This window comes from Vitis vinifera, chromosome 14, assembly GCF_030704535.1.
Source record: "Vitis vinifera cultivar Pinot Noir 40024 chromosome 14, ASM3070453v1".
NCBI lineage: Eukaryota > Viridiplantae > Streptophyta > Magnoliopsida > Vitales > Vitaceae > Vitis > Vitis vinifera.
Window position 1 is genome coordinate 592,569 of NC_081818.1, and position 23,439 is coordinate 616,007.

Below are 23,439 nucleotides of genomic sequence, written 5' to 3' on the forward strand. Positions count from 1 at the left end.
ATCCCTCTTCCATACAAATATTTATATTGGGAAAGCCTTGTTCATAAGTGTTGGTCAAGATTATAATAATTCGCTCTTAATTATGTAGATATTGTATGCTTTGAAACCAATAGATTCTTCCAACTTTAAAATACGTTTATAAGATTAAAAGAAACTTATACATATATTTCACTAATAAATTTTTCTCCTACCCGATATAAAATATTACATTCACACCTCATACAAACACAATGTCATGATTATGTCTCATAAGCTTATGGGGTCAAATAGACAAACACTCTTTATGAGGTCAAACAAACTCTTGATGAAATGATAATGAGTATATAAATCAAGACAAACCAAAAAGAAGAAATATTAAGAGAAATTGGATATTGATGAAAGAAACAATGATGTGGAAAATAGGGCTAAGATTCTTTATGATAACATAATAGATCAATTGAAAAGAATGTAGCGTTGCTTGGTAGCACCTTTATTTTGGGTACAAAATGTCTCAAGTTCTAATCCTACCATTCCTATCTTGAAATCCTATATCAACAAAATAAATGGAAAATTCTTTAACAGAATGCCTCTCATTAAGTGAAGTTGGATCTTCTTAATTTTTTTTCCTTTCAATAATATTAGGGAGTCCTACCCATCTAAGGAAGATCGTCATCTTTATCCAAGTACAATCATAACTTCATTCATTTGTTAAACCTTGCAAATAAGGTATGCAATGTTAGTATGTAAAGTTCCCTCTCACTTAGTAATTTGGCTATTCTTGTAACCCCCTCGATACCAAATTTTGCGATGTTGGATTTGACTTCATTTTTTTAAAACAATTTTGAAAAATCAATTTTTAAAAATAGTTTTAAATATTTTTTATTTCTATTTTTGGTAAAATTATTTTCCATTTATCTATTTATGTATAATGTAACTTCATATATATATATATATATATATATATATATATATATATAAAAGCTTTTATAAGAAGCAATATTATTCTTATTTATTTATTATTATTTTTTATACTTAGCCCCCTATTTGGACAATCTTAATATTATAAAAAACTTTTCTTAAATAGTAAACAACTTTAGGTTGAAAAAATAGCTTTTACTAGAAGTATTTTTTTTTCTCATTAAATTGTTTTTCCCTACACACCATTTTGAATTGAACGATAAAACTAAACACTCTCATATGATTATAGTTAAAATACTTTTAATTTATACATATTTCTTAATAATGCTTCCATTATAAATATTTTTAATAAGAGTTACTTTATTTTGGATATAAATAAAAATAATAATGATATTTTTAAAAGAATTACCAATCAATCCTAAGAGAATTAAATGATTTATAAATTATTATTATTAAATACATATAATATATAAATACTTAGTCTAAAATAAAAATAAAAAAATGATTTCTAATTTAAAATAACATATTTGATAATTTTTTTATATAAAATATTTTGAATAATTAAGATATTTTTAATTATGTTTCTTAAAGAATTTTGATCAATAATTAAAAATATAACAATATTTTATGAACTTTTACCTTTTATATAAGTTTTTAAATAAAATTTTTCTTTTAAAAATAATTAATAACTAATTTTTACAATTCTCAAAAAATTATTTTTCCAAAACCATATCAAACATACTTGTTTTTCCAACTTTCCACCCTTTGGGAGATGGGTTGTGAGGGGGGTATTAATGTGATTTCACATGGAGGGATGATGTTACGATCTAAGAGGGAGGCCTTGGGTTCAGTCTTTTATTCTTTAAGCGGCAAAAGCCGTGCTCGAATATTCGCTTGTCCCATGATTTGGGCGCTCCATATCTCCCTCCAACCATCCTTCTTCAAAAGACAATAATACCCTTTGTAATATCATATTTGGAAGGATAATAATTTTTTTTTTAAAAAGAAAGATATGCTTTGTTTTGAGAAGTGTTTTTTTTTAAAGAATTTAAAAATTATTTTATCATATTTTATAGAATAAAAGTTGAAACTTCAAATATTCTTAATATGTTTTCTTTATTTTTAAATATGCTTTAAAAATAAATTTTATCGTATTTTATTTTTAATCAATTCTATATTTGCATAAATTATATTTTTAAATAATCTTCAAAAATCAGTTGAAAATAATTAAAATATATTCTTTCAAAAAATCATGTTTTTTTCTTTTTAAAAATAAAAACTACTTTTTTATTTTTTATTATCAAACATGTTCTATTATTTTTTATTTGAACAAAATATTTTTTTTAAAAAAAACAATTTTCAAATAGGATAATAAAACATTTTCTTGGAATTTGTTTTTAATTTATGTTAAAATGGAAAGAAAATATTTTAAAGAAATATATGTCCTATTTATATATATATTTTTGACATTTTCTAAAATTTATTTTCTCAATTGATCATCTTCCTTTTCCTCACTGAAATTGAACCATCATTTTTTTTTTTTATTAAATGAGAAATAACAATTTATAAAAGTATTTGAAAGGGCATTTTCTATGTATTAATATTAATATTAATAATAAAATGATGATATTTGAAGTACCCTTTGTGGGCAAGGAAAGGGTGGGTGCCCCCATTTCAAAAGCTCCAAAATCATAACCCAAATAAATAAATAAAGTGGCTTTGAATGGTCAAAAAAAGCATAGACAGACACCCTTACCAAATTTAAAAACTTTTAAAATTAATAAATAAATAAATATAAAGTTAAAAAAATAAAAATATATAGGGTTCTTTGACTGTCATCACAAGCGCATTATAGCACCACACACTCCACCACACAAAAAGCAAAAACCAAAAAAACCAAAAAAAAAAAAAGAAAAAAAAGAAAAAAACAGAAATATTGAAAATGGATCTACTCCTTGCTTTCCTTCTCTGATTCTCCAGACCCACCTCCGATTTTCTCTCCCAATTTACATGGTGGATGTCTTCTTCTCCCGGGTTCGATCGGTAGGGTTCGCTTTTCTGCAATTCGATGATTTTTTGTGCCTTTTTTTTGGGTTTTTGGTTGGTTGTGGTGTTTATGGTTTTGTGTTCGGATCGGGACAGGTGGATTTGGATCTTTGTTGTTTTGTTGGTCCGGATCTGTGGATCGTCGTGTTGAGGGGTGTTCTGATGCTTTTTGGTTTTGTTTTTGGTGAATTTTTTATGGGTTCGTTTTGTTTTTCTGCTTTTCTGGAGAGTTTTGGTTGGATTTGTGGGATTTTGTTTTGTGGGTTTTTAATTTCCCCGTTGTTTGTTTGTTTCTATGTGGGGTGGTTGATGGATATGCATTTATTGCTCAGGATTTTGTATTGGGTTTATCTTCTTTTTATGATTGATGAATATGCCTTATTGGGCTGATGCAAGATCAATGTTCCCATGATCTATGGAAAATCCTATCTTTGCGGACATGTACAGATTTTGTTTGATGGGTTGTTGAAACTCTGATGTTTTGGGAATTTTATTTTTAAAAAAATTGGTTCTTGAGAGAGGATTCATTTTCCCCCTTGAATATGTGTTGGATAGTTATGATTTCCATAATTGATGAATATGGAAAACGAATATTGTGTTTACTTGCTTGATCCCTTTGTTTTGATCATAGAGTGGCTAAGTGTGGTTTTCGAGTGGGGCCACGGCATGAAATCCATGACTGAAAGCCGCATGTAGCTTCCATGTTATTATCGAAGGGTGGTTTCCTCTTTTCTGTAAATTTCATTGAAGTTCATGAGCTCTTGAGGGTTTTTGGGGTTTACAGCTTTATTGAATTGGATTGTTATTCTCTGGGCATGATATATTTGGTAAGGTTGTATGCTTCACTTGGTAGCTATAGTATGATTTGTGGATGTGGATTGGTTTATTTAAAATTTATCACATTGAATAGGTAAAGAGATTTTGTGTATCTTGCAGCTTATTTAGCTGAGATTTCTAATTTTATTTGATCTTAGCAGGTAAATGATTGGTTTCACTGAGAGAAAGGAGTAAAAAGCTGAAATTTTTTTTAAGGGATGGCTTCAGTGGGCATAGCACCTACCTCTGGTTTGAGAGAACCTAGTGGCCACAATGCCGGTGTTGATAGGTTGCCAGAAGAGATGAATGACATGAAAATTAGGGATGACAAAGTATGTGAGGGACTGGTCTAATGCTTCTGTTTCTTCGTGTTACTGTTCCTTGTCTTTTGCCTGCACTTAATTGATTATTGATCATTTGCATTGGTTACTGAAGACAGTTCTTGATTTTTCAGGAGATGGAAGCAACAGTTGTTGACGGTAATGGAACAGAGACAGGTCATATAATTGTGACGACTATTGGTGGTAGAAATGGCCAACCAAAGCAGGTATATATGCTTGAGCACATTCCTTAGGTTTTGGATCTCATAGCATGTCAGGAGATGCCATTTTTGCCTTTTTAGGTGATTAACATTTTCTTGGGTTCTACTCATTCCCTGAGTGGCAAATCTTAGTATTTACTTTCATACAAATTTGGAGGAAGCTTCTGATAAAAGATATATTAGGAGAAAGCTACAAAGTGGTGGTGCCCCAATGTTCCATTTTTTCGAAAAAAGCATCATCCACTTTTATGTCAGTTGGTTCGGACTGTTGATTGTTGACATCTGTGCAAAAGAAGTTCACATTCAAGAAAGAAAAAAGTCTGAATCGAATGATCCTGGTTGTTTAATTGTACAACTTTACTGTTGTACTGTCATTCCTGCTGTACTAGCTATCTGACAAATAAGTGTGATTTTTTATCAAACACTAATTGGCATGAATTTTGCTCTTTTGGACCCATTATTTATTGAATGGTTAGTAGATAGGAATGGTTCAACTATTTGGCTTATAAAGGATGAAGGAACATCACATATGATGTGTATACATTAATCTCTAATTTGTTTGGATGTTCTACATTTATTCTCCATGATTGTCCCAATTGTTTATCTCTAATGCCAATTTGTATATTTATAATTCCAGACAATAAGTTACATGGCTGAGCGCGTTGTTGGGCATGGATCATTTGGAGTTGTTTTTCAAGTAAGAATCCATATCTTTACGATATGCCTGTTATTTTCTTCCACAAAGAACAATTTTTCATGCTGTCATTTTCTGGTTTTCTGTGCCTTATCAGGCAAAATGCTTAGAGACCGGTGAAACTGTGGCTATAAAGAAGGTTCTTCAAGACAAGAGATATAAGAACCGTGAACTTCAAACTATGCGTCTTCTTGACCACCCTAATGTTGTCTCCTTGAAGCACTGTTTCTTTTCAACAACCGAAAAGGATGAACTTTATCTTAATCTTGTACTTGAGTATGTTCCTGAAACTGTTCATCGGGTTATTAAACACTACAATAAGTTGAACCAAAGGATGCCACTGATATATGTGAAGCTCTATACATACCAGGTGTGGTGTTAATTATTTAAATTTATTTTCATTATGGTCTCTTCTATGTTGTGTTTTTGCAAAAGTCTATATGGTTGTAAAGTTTAAATCTCTTTTTATCCCAGCGGCTGCTGAAATTGTAATATATTGTTTTTATTTGATAGATTTTCAGGGCATTGTCTTACATTCATCGCAGTATTGGAGTTTGTCATAGGGACATCAAACCTCAAAATCTTTTGGTATGTTTATGACTACATCTATATGCTTACTTCCAATTTGGTTACTTATTTTAGTCTAGTTTCAACTCTACATTTTCTTAATTCTTATATGAGGATGATATATAAGTAGATGCTTCACTTGAAATTTTACAAGGTACCGATTTTATTATGTTTGGGGAAACTAGGCTCTATCAAGTTTGGTACTTATTTTTCCGTGTGTGTGTGTGTGATGGTAGATATTGTTTATATTGACTTGTCTCAAAACGAAACCAAAATAGAGCCATGTTGCTAACAGGACCAAATCACACTCAAGAACAAGCTCCCCAGTGGGAAGGACCCCTGCTACCTTTGGGTACAACTAAAGCCAAACAACAAATTCTTTTTCTACCCTTAATAAACTCCTTAAAAACAAAATCTCTACAAAAAGGAATCTTCAAAGATGAAGAATCCAAGAAATTCCAATCTATTTATCATTGGCATTGTTATTTCTCAAAATATTCCTATTAAAAAATACATTTCTCAAAAGATCTGGTCTTCATCTCAGATGTTCACAGTCGCATAGTTTCCATATTGTTAATGATATGAGTTTGTATTCCACATTGCAATGCACAATTTTGTTCAAGTAAAAAATTTTGTTCTTCTCTGTGTAGGTGAATCCACATACCCACCAGCTTAAGCTATGTGACTTTGGAAGTGCAAAAGTCTTGGTGCGTTTTTGTTTCATCTCCTCCTCTTCCTGGTTTATTATTGTCTTGCATTTTGGTTGGGATGTGTTTTAATTTTGTTTTATCTGTGTTTGATAGGTAAAAGGGGAACCCAATATATCTTATATCTGCTCTAGATATTACAGGGCTCCTGAGCTTATATTTGGAGCAACTGAGTACACTACAGCTATTGATATCTGGTCTGCAGGTTGCGTTCTGGCTGAGTTAATGCTTGGACAGGTGGGTAGTTTATTGATGCTGGTCGTTGCAGAAGTGCATCTAAAATTCTTGGAACTTGCTTTAAAATATGTCTTCCATTTTTGTCAGCCTCTGTTTCCTGGAGAGAGTGGAGTCGATCAGCTTGTTGAGATTATCAAGGTAACTACATTGTATTTCAGTACATCATGCAAAATATAGCTCGATTGCATTAAATTAAATACATCTTTTCTGAGTGGAATTACCGGATCTAGGTGGGAGGCAAAATTGTCTACAATAAGTTTTACAAATGCATAGCTGTTGGGTCAAAATGGATTGCATGATACTAACCTATCAATGCATTCATGACATCATATTTTTTTGATATAGAATCTTGCTAGTTATATGTAATGCAATCTGTGCAAGCTGACTGGGTTGATGATATTTTTCCAGAAGATGTCCCTAGGCCTCATTCGGAATGATTTTTTGCTTGGCTTTGGCTAGAAGCTGAAGTCATTATTTTGAAGGGACAATTTTAGTACATGAAAAATTCATTAAACATAAAGCGACTAAATGGCAGTTGCCTCAGCTAAAAAAAGGGCTTTAACAAGAAGCAACATTATTCCTTTTTCTGGCTTCAGCTATTCTTGAAGCCTGAAGCTCTGACCTAAAATATATTCAAAAGCTCTTATTGGGCTTAATAAGGAGCCTTCCCCTTCTCAGGGGCTAATTCATACAAAGCCTTACTAGTTGGTGGGTAATGAATGGAGAGGATCATTCCAATTTGGTTGATAATAGATACTCATTCTTCCTCCTGTCTAATTCTTGTAATCATCCAGTCCATTTGCCAAATCTAATATGGTTGTTTTTGCAGGTTTTGGGCACTCCAACAAGGGAGGAAATTAAATGCATGAACCCCAACTATACAGAGTTCAAATTCCCCCAAATTAAAGCTCACCCATGGCACAAGGTACTAGAAATCAAAGTAAATGCATATATAGTTTGTTTCTCTCATCTTATCATAAATTTTTATTTATTCATATCCTTGTTGCCAGATATTCCATAAACGCATGCCTCCAGAAGCTGTTGATTTGGTTTCAAGACTACTGCAGTACTCTCCTAATCTACGGTGCACAGCTGTGAGTACATTAATTTTTTGGTTTCTCATAATCCATTCTTGTGTGTTCTGTCTTTTTGTTGCTGTTTCCTGCATTTAAAATTTCTTCAAGATTAACAATCTATCAGTTAATTAAGAGAATGGCAAACAACAAATCTTAATTGTTGTCCATAATGGCTGAGGAGGGATCGTGTATCTGGTTAAGTGGGCAACTATTTCAGAAATAAGCTACGCTTTGTTTGTCATATTTCTTGTTGTTTGGCTCAATACTTGCCACATATTAGGTTGTTTCACTTTTTATCCCTCGATTTTGGTCACAGGATCACATTACCATTGGGGCCTGATTGAATGCCACCAGTGAAACAAATTTTATGTTAACATCTCCTCTTGTTTTTCTCATCTTAAGATTGTCCGCTTTGCCCAGGGTGAAAACATTTTAATCATTGTCATCGATCTTAGGTCTCATTTACTTGATCCATCATTTTTCTACTCCATGCTTCTCTTTTTCGTTTAGGTGCATCAATAATTTGTTTACTCCCAATGCAGATGGATGCCTTGACCCATTCCTTCTTCGATGAGCTACGTGACTCAAGCACCCGCCTGCCAAATGGCCGATTTCTTCCACCACTATTCAACTTTAAGCCTCACGGTATGCAATCATCCTGAAACAATTTTATCAGCACCAGTGTCTTGTTTTCCCATGCAAAGTTGTTACTGATTGTTATTGCTGCTGCTTCTGTCAATCAGAATTGAAGGGAGTACCAGTTGAGATTTTGGTGAAATTGATCCCGGAACATGCAAGAAAGCAATGCCCCTTCCTTGGGCTATGATTCCATCTGAAATGTGACTGCCACCCCAAATGGAAGCTGTGTTTCTTCTCTCTACGTATATGCTATTTGTTCGTTTTCGTGTATGTCTTTCCCTTTGTATTCCCCTATTTTGTAAAAGCAGATTTAGAGACATGCTACTTAATCATATGCCCAAACCTCAATGGGTAGGTATTCGGTTTACCCTGTTTCTGTATCACAATAGATTGTAACATCACATAGAAGACAAACATTAGCATTTTATCCCAATGTTCTATTTGTAGCTGGATGCAATTTAGCTAAAATCGTATCTGGGATTGTCCTAATGATGCTCTCTTTTCTGATTTAGACCCGCATCGGCTGCTTAATCCATTGCCAAGGTCTCAGGAGAGAGCACATGAAGGCAGTGTCCCCAAGTGTTGTGATTCCATGTCAAAGACCGTTTAATCTTAATAAAGCATATTTGTTCCCTTGTTCCCTTGTGCATCTTACATGTGTTAACCTGTTCTATGAAAGCTGGTAAATGGTTTTCAGGGCAAATGACATTGTTCAAATGGGTTTAAGTATGAATGGTTATCGTTTATTTATTTTCCATTTATTGGATTGGGGTACAAATTGATAGTTTGATACTGCCTCACCATTCTCACATTCATTGTTTGCTTACCATGTTGTCATCAATTTTTCATTGAAGGCCTATTTTTAGTTAAAGATGACATTAGAACTAGTTATTTTTATTAAAAGCCTTTTTAATAGAAAATCTCCCCTTACAAAAGGATCTGACATTAGACTCTGTTTGATACTGCTTTTAAAAAATAAAAATTGGGTGTTTGATAAAATTTTAAAAGCATTTTTAGAAAGTTTAAAAATCATTTGTAGTATTTTTTTAGAAAAGCATTTAATAAGTGATTCTTTTAAAAACATTTTCACTAAAAGTATTTCTAGTACTATCAAATGCACTCTTAAAGGTTAAAACATACACTTCAAAGTTTTAAAACATACACTTTTGAAGTTTTAAAACATATACTTTTAAAGGGTTAAAACTTAATTGTGCTATTGAATATTTGAAAAAGTTTTCTTTACAAAAATTAAGCATTTAGAGCATGTTTAATAGTGATTTAGGAAGCATTTCTAATATTTGTAATATTTGAAACTTTTTATTATTCATACACTCTTAGAGTGCGTTTGACGATGATTCTAAGAAACATTTCTATTATTTTTAATACTTGAAAATCTATCATTTCTAATACTTGAAAATTCCTTAAAAACACTTTCTACCATCACTATCAAATACACTCTTAATAAAATTTCAAAATCATTTTTAAAATCTTAACGAATGATGTTTGGTGTTAGCATGGGTGGATTTTCTTTTTTACAAAAAAAAAAAATTTAATTTATATCCAAACATGTTATAAGTTAAAAACATTATAGGACTTAAAAATATTTATTAACATAAAAAATTTTAATGGATTAAATTACTATTAAATTGGTCTTCAAATTATGACTCCTTAGCTCTACAAAATTTGGTCTTTACAAGTCATGAATCACATGTTCAATGTATGTGACCTATCACATATTAAGTCCCAATTTTGTTGAATTAATAAGTCATAATTTTGAAGACCAATTTAGTGTAATTTATCGGTTTTATTTTTTATTATTTAATAATAAAGGACTAGTCACTTTTTTTGTTTTTTGTTTTTTGTTTTTTTAAGTATTTTAGTATTTTTTAATAATGCATTTTTTTTTAAAAAAAAATTTTGAAAAAATACAACTGCCTTTTAATACGGAGCTCAGAGATTCGCTGTTTCTACACCGTCATCCTGAAACGCAGCGTTTTGCCCTTCTCTAAGCCTCCAGACTCCAGAGGGCACAGTTCCGATTGCTCTCAACATCAAGTTTACATTTGCTCGGGAAAATTATGTATTTTCCGTGAAAACAAACAGACAGAGTCGGGTTCGGATTAACAAAATATGCCATTGGGAAAATATCACTGTGACTACTGCGACAAGCAATTCCAAGACACGCCTTCTGCTAGAAAGCGCCATCTCCAAGGTCTTCAGCACCAAAGAGCCAAAGCTCTCTGGTACGACTCCTTCAGAGGTTCTTCTCTCTCTCTCTCTCTCCTTTTTCTTCAAACCCTTATTTTCTGTTTGGTTGCCAACGAAACGACAGAATCTCCAATTCTCACGACGGAACGCGCATGATTGATCGTAGTAACACAAACAAAAAGATTTTCAAAATTTTCATTTCTTTTCATTTTCTTCAGCTTTCTCAGCAACCAAACGGTAAGTGTGCTCCGTATGGTTGCTAAGAAAATGTAGGGGGACCAAAATAAAAAGATTAAAATTTCAATCTTTTGTTTTCTATTACTTTTGACGGCACTGGCTAATTAAGCCAATTACAAAAATCTGCCTTTATTGAAGTGATTCTTGAGTTTTTCAGCAACGTTCTTACTGGTTTGCATATGAATGTAGATCCAAATCAGATTCAGGCCGAGGGCTACGGGAAAGGAGTCTGCAATCGCTTCGTTAGAACGGTACTTATCTTCGAACCTCCATTCTATGTTTTCTAAATAAATTTTGCTTCTAATATTAGAATTCGATATGAATCTTGGGCTAGGATTATCTGCTTATTTCTTTTCCTTGTCATGCTCTGAAGGGATTTTGCCAGTATGGTGATTCTTGCAAATATTTTCATCCGAAGCAAAGCTTACAAAATACAAATACTCAATCCATACCAGGTAAATTGCACATCTTCATTCATGTCTTCCTTTTTCCATTTTACACAAGAAATTCGGTTCTATTCTTTAATGATACCATGCCCTCTCGGAGGAGTGTTGTGTCTGTTGGATATGAACCCTCTTAGATTGACTCATTTGTGACTAGATTTTCCCCAATTTTATCAGGTTATTCATGAATACTTAGTTTTAAATGTAGTCAAATGATAATGATGTTTAATGTCTATTTGGTCCGATCTTCAGTGACAGGCTTCCCAGATAATATTCAGTCACTAAGTAATCCAGGGAACCAATTAGTTGGAGGCGGTCCATTGCCAGGCAAGTTTAAATTATTTGTTTCTTAAGACTTCGGGAATTTCTAGTTTTATCATTGCTGAAACCACCTACTAAGGCTTATTCCTTTTCTCTCATTCCCAAGGCACAACTATTTAACATCATTACTTAGTTAAATGCTGCATGCTTGCATAAGTTTGGTACACGTTGTTCATGATATATTGTATGAGATAACTGTGGATATTTGTCCCTTTTTTAGTTTTTTTATTTATTTTTAATACCTACTGTCTACTTGTCCTCATCACGATACACAGGTAATGTGGTCAAAGATAGCATGGGAAATTCCTGGGGCAATCTACCTCCATCATTAAAGCCTCCTCCAGAGGGTGGATATCCACCTCTTCCATTTTTGGATTGGGGATGAGAGGCCTATTTTATCCAGGTTGCTTCAATTGTGCTAGTAATATAAATTCCTTCATATTTCTTAGCATGCTCCTTTAATATGTTGGGCATGTTTCCATTGAACATAAGGATATGATTACTATAGGCTCATGGAGCTCATGTATTTTCATTGGCTGGACATGAAGTTTATTTTATACTTTCATGTTGTGTCTGCTGCACAAGCTCTACCATATGTATTTTGTTGCTATCTCAGTTACATATCATTTGTTGTTTGTTTTCATGTAATGTAAATTCTTTCATATTTCTTAGTGTGCTTCTTTAATATGGTTGGCATATTTCTATTGAACATGAGGATATGGTTGTTATAGTCTAATGGAGCTCATGTATATTTCATTAGCTGGACATTTAGTTTATTTTATCCTTTAATGTTGTATGTGCTGTACAAGCTCTGTATATGTTTCTTCTTGCTATCTTTGGTATATATCATTCACTGTTTTCTCGTGTGTGTGTGTGTAAGTCCAGTTGTTGGATTTTGATGTTGTTTACCTAAGGATAGCACCTTTCTTTTTATGTTCTTATCAGAAATTGGAAATTGAGTATAACAGAATATGAATGGAGACCTGAATATCTGAATGATGTCAAAAGCTGCCTTAGTTTTAGAGGAGGAATGTCTTCATCAACTTAAATAGAATTTCATTGCTATTTATATGAATGATGTCAATAGATGTTTCACTACCTTGTTCACTTGTGCCCTTTCTTTCCCTTGTTTCATCAGCATCTTCCATCTGTGCTATGTGAGATCCATCCCACCTGATTCATGATATCCCTTTACATGTGAGGCGGTGAGTTGTGCTTCAACACAATGAAGAAGAGAAAGGCAAGGCTGGCAAACAGCATACACATTATAGACAAAATGAGTATGTCTGTACCTATCCTGTTGTGACTCAAACTCCTTGCATTTGCCAATCTATCCCACACATAAGAACCATCTGGGAGCCGTGGGCAACTGCAAGCTGATGTGCACTTTTCTGTATCGCAATAAAAACTGATTGTGGTTATCACATTTATTGCAAATTGGAATGGGTTGCTCCAATACATCCACCTGTAGAACCTTATGTCAGATAGCACAACAACTACACCTGAAGTTGACACCCACATTGATGTCACAATTGACACGGAAAATGCTGCTAGTGTTGGCACTGGTGCTAGGAAGGTAATCATCATCCCAAAGTATGTTACACCCAATGTGAACACAAAGAGCACTAGCCAATATAGTAGAAAGTCTGAAGCGGATCCTGTTCCAATTCCTGCCATGCTGTTCCCGATTCCTACCACAACAAGTGTTGCAATTAAAAAGTATGGAATCTCACCAACTGCCCATGATATAGGATAAAAGATTGGATGATACATTCTGGCCCTTCTCTCTCGGAAATACACCAACCTGTCTGTGCCAATCTGCGGAATGACATTATTTGCTGAGATCACACCAATGAGTATAACTTGCATGTATATGTAAAGTGCACGTGAAGCCACACTGTAAACATCATTGTATCCAATCTGAAAGTAAAGGGAACCCATCAGGATAGCAATCACCATGCACCCTGTAAGTCTTCCAAATGTGTATTGCACATTCCTCCACAAGAACCTCTGTGTTCGTAATAGTACCAAACTGGCTTGCTGTGAGTAAGGTGTTGGATAAGTAGAAGATAGACCCTTGAGTGTTCTTGTCTTGGTCAACTTCTTCATACTGCTAATTTCCTTCTTGGTGATATCATGTGAGGAGCTAGCTTTGTATATCTCTGCAAAATTTTGTGGAGGATTGACCCTGTTTTTTATCCCTAAGCCAAGAGTCCTCATGACGAAACTAATTGGACTTTCTCTTATGGTATAATATGGGGAATTTGGAATGGATACGAAGTAATCTAGCAATTCATTGCAGTTAGATCCTATGGAACCAAAATATGCTTCATGCCCTTCTTGTGTCAGAATGAGAGCCTGGTCAAAGAAGGATAATGCACGTACATTAGGGTGTGTAAGAGATGCAATAATGACACAACCCGAATCTGACACTTGAGAGAGGATATTGAGAATGCTCAAAGTTCCTGCAGTATCAAGGCCTGATATTGGTTCTTCAAGAAAGAGAATACTTGGGTTAGCAGCCAGCTCAACTGCAATGGTCATTTTCTTGGCTATTTCAAATGTCCTGCCAGTGGCATCACAAAGGGAGCTTACAAGTTGGTTTGAGTAGGGCATCAAGCCAAGTTGGTTGAGGACCAGCTCAACGTGGATGCATCGGTTTGTTAGGCTAATTGCTTGTCCTAGACGCAGTGCAGCACTGAATTGAAGGGTTTCACGAACAGAGAGGTAAGGTTGGTGAGCGTCCAGCTTCTCAACATAACCTATTAGTCTAGAGAAGGTACCCGCACTGATGCCATTTGCATTGAGGTTGCCGGTGAGGCAGCCATTTAAAGGTTTCCTTCCAGCCAGGCACTTGAGGAGTGTGGCCTTACTTGTTCTGGAACCACCTAATAAAGCTAGCATGTTTCCAGGAAAAGCATAGCCTGTGATGTTGTCAAACACTGATGTGCTTTCTTTTGTTCCCTTGTCATACCTGATGCATAGAAAATGTAGTGTGAAAACTTGTTTTGGTGTTAAAAGTTAATCAACAATGAGGCCTTTTCTAGTCGACATTTTTATGATAAATTTTTGTAAGGTGGTTTAGCAGGAAGTGGCTTTTGTTTGTGTAATTACATGTACTTTTGAACAACCTAAGGATAAAATAAGAAACATTTGGGAAATTAAGAGAAGGATATAGGGGTGAAAGTGAAATTAGAGTGTTTTTATTTTAAAATCTCGATTAATTCAAAGATGGAGAGACTCACCCTGTGAATGATAGATTCTCAAACAGAAGCGTCACTGGCTCCACCGGAATGCCAAGTCCTTTCCTCTCCAGATCAACATGGAATTCTTCAATCCATTTCTCATCTCTGCTACTGTTGTTCATTTTTCCATGACCTGACCATGAATTTTTTGGCCTAGAATATCTGGAAGTGGCATAATCTGATGATTGTCCGCTGTAAGTATTGAATGACTGGAATTCAGTGTCTGTGTCTTCCACAAAATTGCCAATTACTGGGGTCCTTTTAAGATGGGGCAGTGACTGGCTCATTTCTGTGAATTCTATCTTCTTTAGCCCCAATAATGCTAACAAGTTGGCAATTACTGTCCATCCCAGGAGAATGGCATAAGGAAGCCATGGTCTTTTGGAATTTTCTGCGAGCTCATAGAAATTCAGGTAGGCTTTTCCAACTGTCATTGTTGGAAACTGGTCACAGAAAGGAAGTTGGCCAAGGTAGTTGGAGCAAGGGTCAGTGTAGCCATTGTTGAACTGGAGCCTGCAGAACAAAATGTTAGCCGAGTGTATTGGGTTCACATAAATGAGCCATTTCCAGTAAGCTGGAACATTGGATGGGAAGATCACAAAGCCACTGAAGAGTAGGGAGATTGAAATAAGTAGACCTGCAAGAAATAAGTGAAATGATGGTGTTAGTTATCTAGCCAGTGAGATTAACAAGAACCAACATACATAGAAGTTGGAGAGTTTTGTAGTATCAACTGCTCTCCATCTCTGTTAAATCAGTGAAGCGATTATTCAGAAAATGAGATTTGAGGAGTGTGAAAATGGAAATATTATATGCATTTCTGGAGAACTAAGGACACGTCAATATAGTAGATGCTGATCTGTTTATGGCTGGTGTAAGAATGTATGCAATGTACATAAAGGTGCAGGATGCCAGGATCTTCCATTCAAAAGGTCCAACCTTGGGGATTTAGTTATCATGCTTGATGCTATCAGATGAATGAAGAAGATATGATTTTCTGAACTGCAATCTAAGTTGATCAGGTTTGCATGCACTTCATTTTTTGTCATTCAAAATAAGGCATTAAGAATTGCGAAGAGAGGTTATGTGCAAGCAAGAAAACAAATTTTGTCAAGAGAAGCAAAAGTACCAGACAAAGCATTCCCTATTTCTGGGATTGAAGAGATGGCACTGAGAAAAAAGAAGACCGATGACCCAAAGTTCGCTACCAAGAAGAGTAGGACCAGATACTCAAAGAAAGGTGCCCCATTTCCTTCCAGTGGTAACCCTGCTAAAAAATAAACACAAAGGGCATACGCCAGTGTCTGCAAGAAATAAGACACATTTTAGTTCCGTGAAATCTGTGATTCCATAAGAGGAAAATAACTGGGAAAAGTACTTCTACAAGGGTCTGTGGAAGATTGACAATGAAATGGGCAACTATGTATGAAGAAGCTCTGAAGAATCTCTGTGCCCTGTGCTTGTAAAAGATTGGCCTCTGAAGCATGTAGAGAGGAAGCTGTACCAGATTTATCAGCATTACGCTCATGATGGAAACAAACCCCAGGGCCCTCACTGAATTCATTTGCTGTTGGGTGTATTCACCGCCAAGTTTGTAAAACAATGTCCCTCCAAAAATGCCAAGTATAATTGCCTGCAAAGTTCAAGAATGGACTCATTATACACCGAGGCATGGCATACTTGAGTCAAGGATGTTTGGAGCTTTCTTTCTCCAAATCTTGAGAATCACATCATTGGATGACTCTTATATTTCTATTGAAGAGGGGAAAGATTTGGAGCATGTTGTAGTATTCACCTGGAATAGCCTTAACTTGATTAAAGCATGAAGCCTTTTTGTGATCTTCACTTGTCTGTTGATAAGAGTTTTAGTAGACTTCCACCATGTCTGGACAAAAGGCCTTTGGAACTGCTCCCATTGAGATTGGTACTCGTCCTCCTAGAAACAACAATGTTATTGGTGGTTAAAGCAATTTTATTTTATACAATCTCTTTATTTATCAAAAAAATTTTCTTTTGTTTTTTGTTTTTTGCTCTAAATGTTAGCCCCTAGATTGATTTTGTATTTGAATTCTAATCACAAACCATATCCCTGTGTTTCTTCTATGTTAGTCTGAATAGGTCTTATATACCTCTTCTTTGTAGCGGTCAACTTGGAGTCGAATCTGACCTTGTGCCTGCTTCAACATAGAGTACACATGTGAGGCACGGCCATGCTGGATTTTCAGGGTTCCGACAGAGAGGTATTGCATTTCTTCATTGTTCATGGATATTGCTGTGACGACATCACCGACCTGAACTCTTCCTGTGGTCTCTATTCCTCCCGAATGCCCTACTTTGGTAGAGAGCTTAGCAACTACCAATTCTGCAATCAAGAAACTCATGGATGTGGATTACTGTAATGGTCATTAATTGTTTAGAATCCCATATGCAACGAATCACACGTTTCATTTTTAAAACCATACAACAAATGTGCTTAACAGATTGGCCTTGTTATACTTGAAAGTTAGCAATTTTGATGGTGGGTAACTAATTTACCTGTCTCTCGTCTCAGTTGTGCATCAACTGAGCAGTGGTACTTGGATGGTGTTTTAAGAGACAACCCAAGTCCAGGTTCACTTTCCACCCAATAAGTGTGCTTTACATCATCTCCAGAGACGATTCTCATGATGTCTTTGTAGTGATCTGAAGCCTTGTAGCACTTTACAAGTTCATCTAGGCCTAAAGGAGTTGCTCCTGGCACCATATATTGAGAACCATAGCCAGTTACAATATCTTCTAGAAATTCATCAGACTCTACATATGATGGCTTCATGTACCTGAATATTCAAAAAATTGTGCTGATTGTCAATGGTATGTTGAATTATGTTATTGAAATAGAAGGATTGAATAAGCATATAAGCAGCCATTAGTTGTCCTGATAGTGCCGATATTATATCACTTCTTACTAACCCAAGGTTGGTGAAGTAAGGAACAGCATCTTGTTGAGGGCCTTGGAACACAACATGCCCATCACCAAGAAGTATGATCCTGTCAAAGAGATCAAACACTTCCTGGGAGAGCTGGGTCAGTGACATGATTGCAGATGATTGCTGAATCCTGCTGATGGTCCTAATAGTGTTGACTAGATCATAAGTAGCTGCTGGATCAGACCCCAAAAGTGGTTGATCATAAAGCATAACAGAATATGTTCCAAGCGCTAACTCAGCAGTTGTGAGCTTCTGCCGATCAATGTCAGAGATTGCTTCTCCCACAAGTTTCTGCTCTATCTCCTTCAAGCTTAGAATTTCCAGTACATACTCTAGAAAAGGGTCTTGTCCCTCCACCAATGCATGTGCAAAGAATTTCCTCATTTGAGGAGTGAAGTTCTCTGGCCGAAGCCCCTGGGTGCAGTCCCTTGCAAACTCAAGTGTCTCTCGAACTGACAAAAAGGGAATGTGTCTGCAAGTTTATGAGAAGATAAATAAGAATGCTAAGCTATAATTTTTTTAGTTTCATAGATTGGTGATGGTGGTCTGTAGGCACAAAATTGGGAAACACTATCCATTGAGAAAATCCATAATATCTAATCTTTTCCTTTGAATTTTTGTATGTCCTCTTCAAGATTGCTTTGGCAAACCATTTTTTCTTATTTTTCTTAGACAAGATTATGATAATTGAAAGCACATAGAAGTTAGTGTAGCACTAGCTTAATTCGTCTTATTAGCTTAGTTACTGCATATTATGTTCTGATTTAAGTTAAAATTTTGATCTATTTGGGATGATATAGTGTCTGCATCTTTTGCTCATTCATGAATGCTTATGTTGATTGTCAGGTCACAGAGCACTTACTTGTTAAGCTGGCCGCTTACATATGCAATGAGTCTACTCAGATGTATTTCAGAAGCCACCTTGTCATTGTACATCACCAAGCCTTTGAAGACCGAGTCTTTTATTTGTTCAACTCTTCCTGCAAGAATTTGTAAGAGACTGCTTTTTCCGCTCCCTGTAAGTTTTAAATGGTTGGATGATTAGATTGGACAAATATTGTCTAACAAATAGTTTATCATCATGAATTGGTACGAACCACCTTGAGAATATCAGTTATGTCAAACAATTGATTGTGAAAATCTTAAAAATCTAATGGATGATCCCAGTTCTCTTCTATTCATTTCTCATATTGTTAGGAGTTAGAATGTGATTCTGGAAACTCTTTATATCTTAGACAACAGTGGGTGTTAAGTATGTTTATTGTGGAAGCTGCCCTTTTTATCTAATTATGCATATGCATATTCACATATTCATGTAAAGAGTATTAATGCCCAGGTCTATTCTAAATCCTTTTTTATGCATGTGTATAGCCTTTCCGCAATGAAGTTATTCTTTTTAAAGCTTGTTTCCATCCATTTCTTGAATCTTAAAGTGACAATTTATACAAAGGAGTTTGACCCATTTCATACTTTCCTTCAGTTTTGAGTACTAAGTTCGTATTCCTGTGGAGTAAGTTTCTTGCTTGGTGCTTTTTTACACCTATGCCCAACCTAGGTTCGAGTTGTCCTTGGTAAGGCTTGACTGGGCTATAGTTAGATTTGGGTTAGAAAAATACCAACTTGAAAATATTAGGATTGACCCAAGCTGAATATGCTGACAACCTATCGAAATCCGAACCCACATATTGGGTTTGGCCCGAGTTTAATGCGTGGTAACCTTCTAACCTATCCAAGTTGCAGCCCCTACCTGTGGTCACAAGGGGTTTAAGAAACTGCGATCAAGATTGCTCAAAATCCTTTTTGAAGCTTGTGGTAGGATACTCCATCAGACTAGGGGTGTAAGTACAACTGAGAACCAATGAACTGATCCAAACCAATCAAAACTGATCATATGATTCATATCAGTTTGGTTTTCAATAACCATATAGGTTGGTTCAGTTTGAGAATTTTGAAAATCAATCTTATAGGTTTGGTCTTCATTTCCTTGTCTCCTAACCAATAAAAATTGAATCTAACCAACATTCTAAATTTTGTATGTATACTTGTTTGATGTTTGATGAGTTTTTTTTTTTTTTATATTATATTATGCTAAAGTAATTCATTGTTTTTAGATTATGGTTGAATTAATTTATAAATGCATTCATTATATTTTAGACTAAAAAATTTAAATATATATCGAACATCAAATCCAAGTTAGTTTCAATTAGTTTTAAAAACAAATTAGACTTAGGACCTAAATTAACTTACATCCAACCGATCATTTAGACTGACCCAACCACCTTAATCAAATTTGGTTTGGTTCAATCTTTTCATTACTAAAGTATTGGTTTGGTTTTGATTCAAATATAAACCTAAATTTATGTTATTATAATAATGCCTCAATTTCTTCTTATTTTTAGGAAGAAGCTATGTTCACACCTGGAGGGCCAAGTAGAAGTGTCATAGATCCAGGCATGATATGTCCATCTACCCCTTTCAGAATCTGCAATTCTATTGAATTCTTCCTTTTCAGAAGTGTCTTAAGGGGCCCAACAAAAAACCCCACCAACTTGTTACCAAACGTATCATACCCATCACTAGAAACCTCAAACTTTCTTGTGTAGTTTATGTTGGAAAATCGAACTACCTGCAAGATATTCAAAAGAATAATTAGGGCTGCCCGTGACTTATTTTTAAAAACGGTTTTCTGTTATTTAAAAAAAAAAATTAAAAAAATGGTTAAAACCTTTGTTTATTTTTAAAAATATTGTGAATAGATCCTTCATGATTAGAAATTAATTAACAAATCAACATTATTACACAGGGAATTAAGATTTGGACGAGTGTGTCAACTAATTTAAATAGAAGAAGTGACATTCTTTAAATTCAATTGTTGATAGAGACAAAAGGAACATCTCCGGAAGGCCCAAAATAAAGATTCCTCATTCTAATTTCTATTTTGTAGAATAGGGCTTTAATTTAATTAAGAATATTTATATTATATTTATTTGAAAAAGAATGTAAATTAGTGATATTCAATATGAATAAAGTTAGATGGTGTTTGTTTTTTTATTGAATGAAAAAAGTCAAAATATTTGATTTTTTTATTCAACATTAAGTAACCTATTATGCTAGTTGATATTAGAATATTATTTTTAAGTTAAATAGAAAAAATTAAATATTTTGATTTTTTTTTTATTTAGGTCAATCAACAAACATCACCTTACTTTTATATCTAAAAAATAAGGAAAGAAAAAAAAAAACTTAGGGTCTGTTTGATTGTTGTTTGTGAAAACTATTCTGGAAAACAGTTTTTAAGAACAGTTTTTTGTGTTTTAAAAAAAAAAAAAAATTGCATTTGGAACTGAATTTTAGAAAACAGTTTTTATTCTAAAAACAAAAAAAAAACATGTTTGGTTGAGTTAATAAAAAAAAATTTAGAATAAGTAAAAAAAAAACATATTTGAAACTTATTTTTTTTTAATTAATAAAGTGTTTTCTTCCATTATCTTGATATTATAAATATATAAATAATTTTCATATACATAATTTTGAAAATTTTACACTAATTATAATTTTTTTTAAACAAACAATGACTTTATCACCATGTGTAAGTATATTAATTTCAATAATTTAAGGAATAAGAAAAGGTTTGCGGGTGGGGTGTGGTGGTTGGGTAGGACTCACCTTTGTAGAAACACAAAATACAACTAAGAAAACACAAAAAGAAATAAGAGAAAACACGGAGAACAATCTATTTTTTGAATAGTGAAAAAACAACAAAAACATCTTTTTATTGTTATAAAAAAAAAATGGTTTTTAAGAACACAGAAAACTCAAAAAACAAAAAAACACCCCCTCATCCCAAACAAGTTTTTTGTTTTTTTTGTTTTCAAGAATAAAAAACAGTTCACATGAACAAAACAAACCCTTATTTTCCCAAAGGGACTGGTTTTTCCATTGGTGATAATAAATAATAAAAGGAAAGTAGGCATCATCAAGGGTGAGATGGAAATACCTGTTGGGGAATGGGCGGTGTGATTCGAGCCACGTCACGAAGATAACTAACAAAACCATCCTTCAACAAATAATCCATCCCCATAAGCTCTTCACTCTTCTTCCTAACTTCACCCTCTCCTTCCACCATTATCTCCTCCATCATCCCTCCACCACCGCCATCTCTTCTCAACGCCTCACTCGCTTCCCCCGTCAATCCATGCCTCTTCATGCTCTCATACATCCTCAACGCCACTTGCCTCGCCGTCTCCGGCGATGCATTCTCTATCTTACACCTAACCTCCGGCGACGCCTCAGCCCCACCGGAGAGGTTTTGCAGAGTCACCACGCTATCGGCGCCGGTTTTAATGGAGTAGTCACTGTTGAAGGAAGTGATGAGCTCCATCAACTTAGAAGAATTGCTTGGACGGTATTTTCACAAAGCGTTAGTATGTAGCTTTTGCATGGCCAAAAAGAGAGGGAGCTAGCTTTTTAGCATATGGTTTATGGTTTATATATATTTAAGTTGATGAAACTTTTAATTATTTTGATTAGCTATTTAATTCGAGATTAGTGAGGTTTAGACTTAATTAATCATATCGTGGAAGCCGGCTCCCAATACGACACGTGGAGGGTGGAGGTTGAATGATGACAAGGAGAAGGAGATGGAACAATTATGGTGTTAGTTCAATTGACTATATTTTTTTATGGATTTGCACAAATATCAAAGGAGTGTGATGTAGGCTCCGAATAGGTATGATGTCAAATGTTAATAGTTCTAAAAAAAAAAGACAAATTTTGTTTAAAAATTTAAATATAAAAAACATTTCTTAACTTATTTACTTAAAGCTACTATTCTGCAAAGCCTAGTAGTCAATTCTCAAAAAATTTGTTTTTTAAGTTAAAATTTGTGAAATGTGATTTTTAAGATTGGAAATTATTTTTAATAATAGTTTTTAGATGCATCTAAGGCTCTATTTATGAAGTATTTTTTAAAAACAATTTTGAAAAACGGCTTTTAAGTACAATTTTTAAAAATTATTTTTTAATATTTTGTACAACAAAAATTTGTTTAAGAAACTTGAAATATTTTTATTTTGTTTTCTAAGTTTTTAAAAATAAATTTTATGTGTTTTATTTTTAATTATTCTCTATATTTATATAATTATTTTTTAAATCAACTTTTAAAAAATAAGTAAAAACAATTGTGGAAAGATATGTTTTTTGAAAATATCATGTTTTTTGTTTTTAAGAGATAGAAAACTACTTTCTATTTTCTAGTTATCAACGTGTTTTCTAGTTCTAGTTATCAACGTGTTTTCTATATTTTCTTTTTTTGAGAATAAAAATTGTTTTGGAAAATAGTTACCAGTTAGCCTCCTTAGTTTGAAAATTGTTTGATCTTCAATAAAATGATTAAAGAAATTAAAGTTGCTTGATTTTCAATACAATGATTAAATAAATTAAAGTTAGTATTGTTTGAAAAGTGATAAAACAAAGACTATGAATAATTAAGGAAAATATCCAAAAGGGGGGGTGAATTGGGTTTTTCAAAATCTTTTTCCACACAATAATATATGCATAAAATAAATAAATGAAAGAGATAAAGTTAGAGAATTCAAACTCGGGTTTATAGTGGTTCGGCACTCCCTTGCCTACGTTCACTCTCCTCAATCTCCTAACCGAGTGAGGGTTCCACTAACTTGAAACTTCAATCAAGCTTTCAATCGTCTTACACTTGGATTCCGGCTCCAATGGGCTCTTACACAATCTCTTCAAGATTTGAACCACTTGAAGGCTTTCACACTCAGTTTACACAAGGAT

General features: G+C 34.0%; 2 protein-coding genes across 5 annotated transcripts; both read left to right on the top strand.

Annotated features, from left to right (window-relative positions):
- Positions 1 to 2,646: 2,646 nt before the first annotated feature.
- LOC100258056 (shaggy-related protein kinase alpha) lies at positions 2,647 to 8,869 on the top strand. Its single transcript, XM_002280637.5, has 13 exons — positions 2,647 to 2,940; positions 3,921 to 4,091; positions 4,214 to 4,306; positions 4,938 to 4,997; positions 5,092 to 5,364; positions 5,508 to 5,582; positions 6,212 to 6,268; positions 6,365 to 6,505; positions 6,593 to 6,643; positions 7,335 to 7,430; positions 7,516 to 7,599; positions 8,124 to 8,226; positions 8,325 to 8,869. The coding sequence occupies exons 2-13, from the start codon at positions 3,978 to 3,980 to the stop codon at positions 8,405 to 8,407; spliced, it is 1,230 nt and encodes a 409-aa protein (XP_002280673.1). The 5' UTR covers positions 2,647 to 2,940; positions 3,921 to 3,977; the 3' UTR covers positions 8,408 to 8,869.
- A 1,303-nt stretch (positions 8,870 to 10,172) lies between these two features.
- Positions 10,173 to 18,817, top strand: LOC104881371 (zinc finger CCCH domain-containing protein 3). Of its 4 annotated transcripts, none has more exons than XM_059742641.1 (6): positions 10,174 to 10,480; positions 10,855 to 10,916; positions 11,039 to 11,120; positions 11,361 to 11,435; positions 11,705 to 11,832; positions 16,817 to 16,914. In XM_059742641.1, the coding sequence occupies exons 1-5, from the start codon at positions 10,351 to 10,353 to the stop codon at positions 11,812 to 11,814; spliced, it is 459 nt and encodes a 152-aa protein (XP_059598624.1). In that variant the 5' UTR covers positions 10,174 to 10,350; the 3' UTR covers positions 11,815 to 11,832; positions 16,817 to 16,914. The 4 variants fall into 4 exon arrangements, with proteins under 4 accessions (XP_059598625.1, XP_059598624.1, XP_059598623.1 ...); XM_059742640.1 differs by lacking the exon at positions 16,817 to 16,914 and adding an exon at positions 12,568 to 12,670; XM_059742642.1 differs by lacking the exons at positions 11,361 to 11,435; positions 16,817 to 16,914 and adding an exon at positions 12,568 to 12,670 and having other exon boundaries at positions 10,173 to 10,480.
- The last annotated feature ends 4,622 nt before the right edge of the window (positions 18,818 to 23,439 follow it).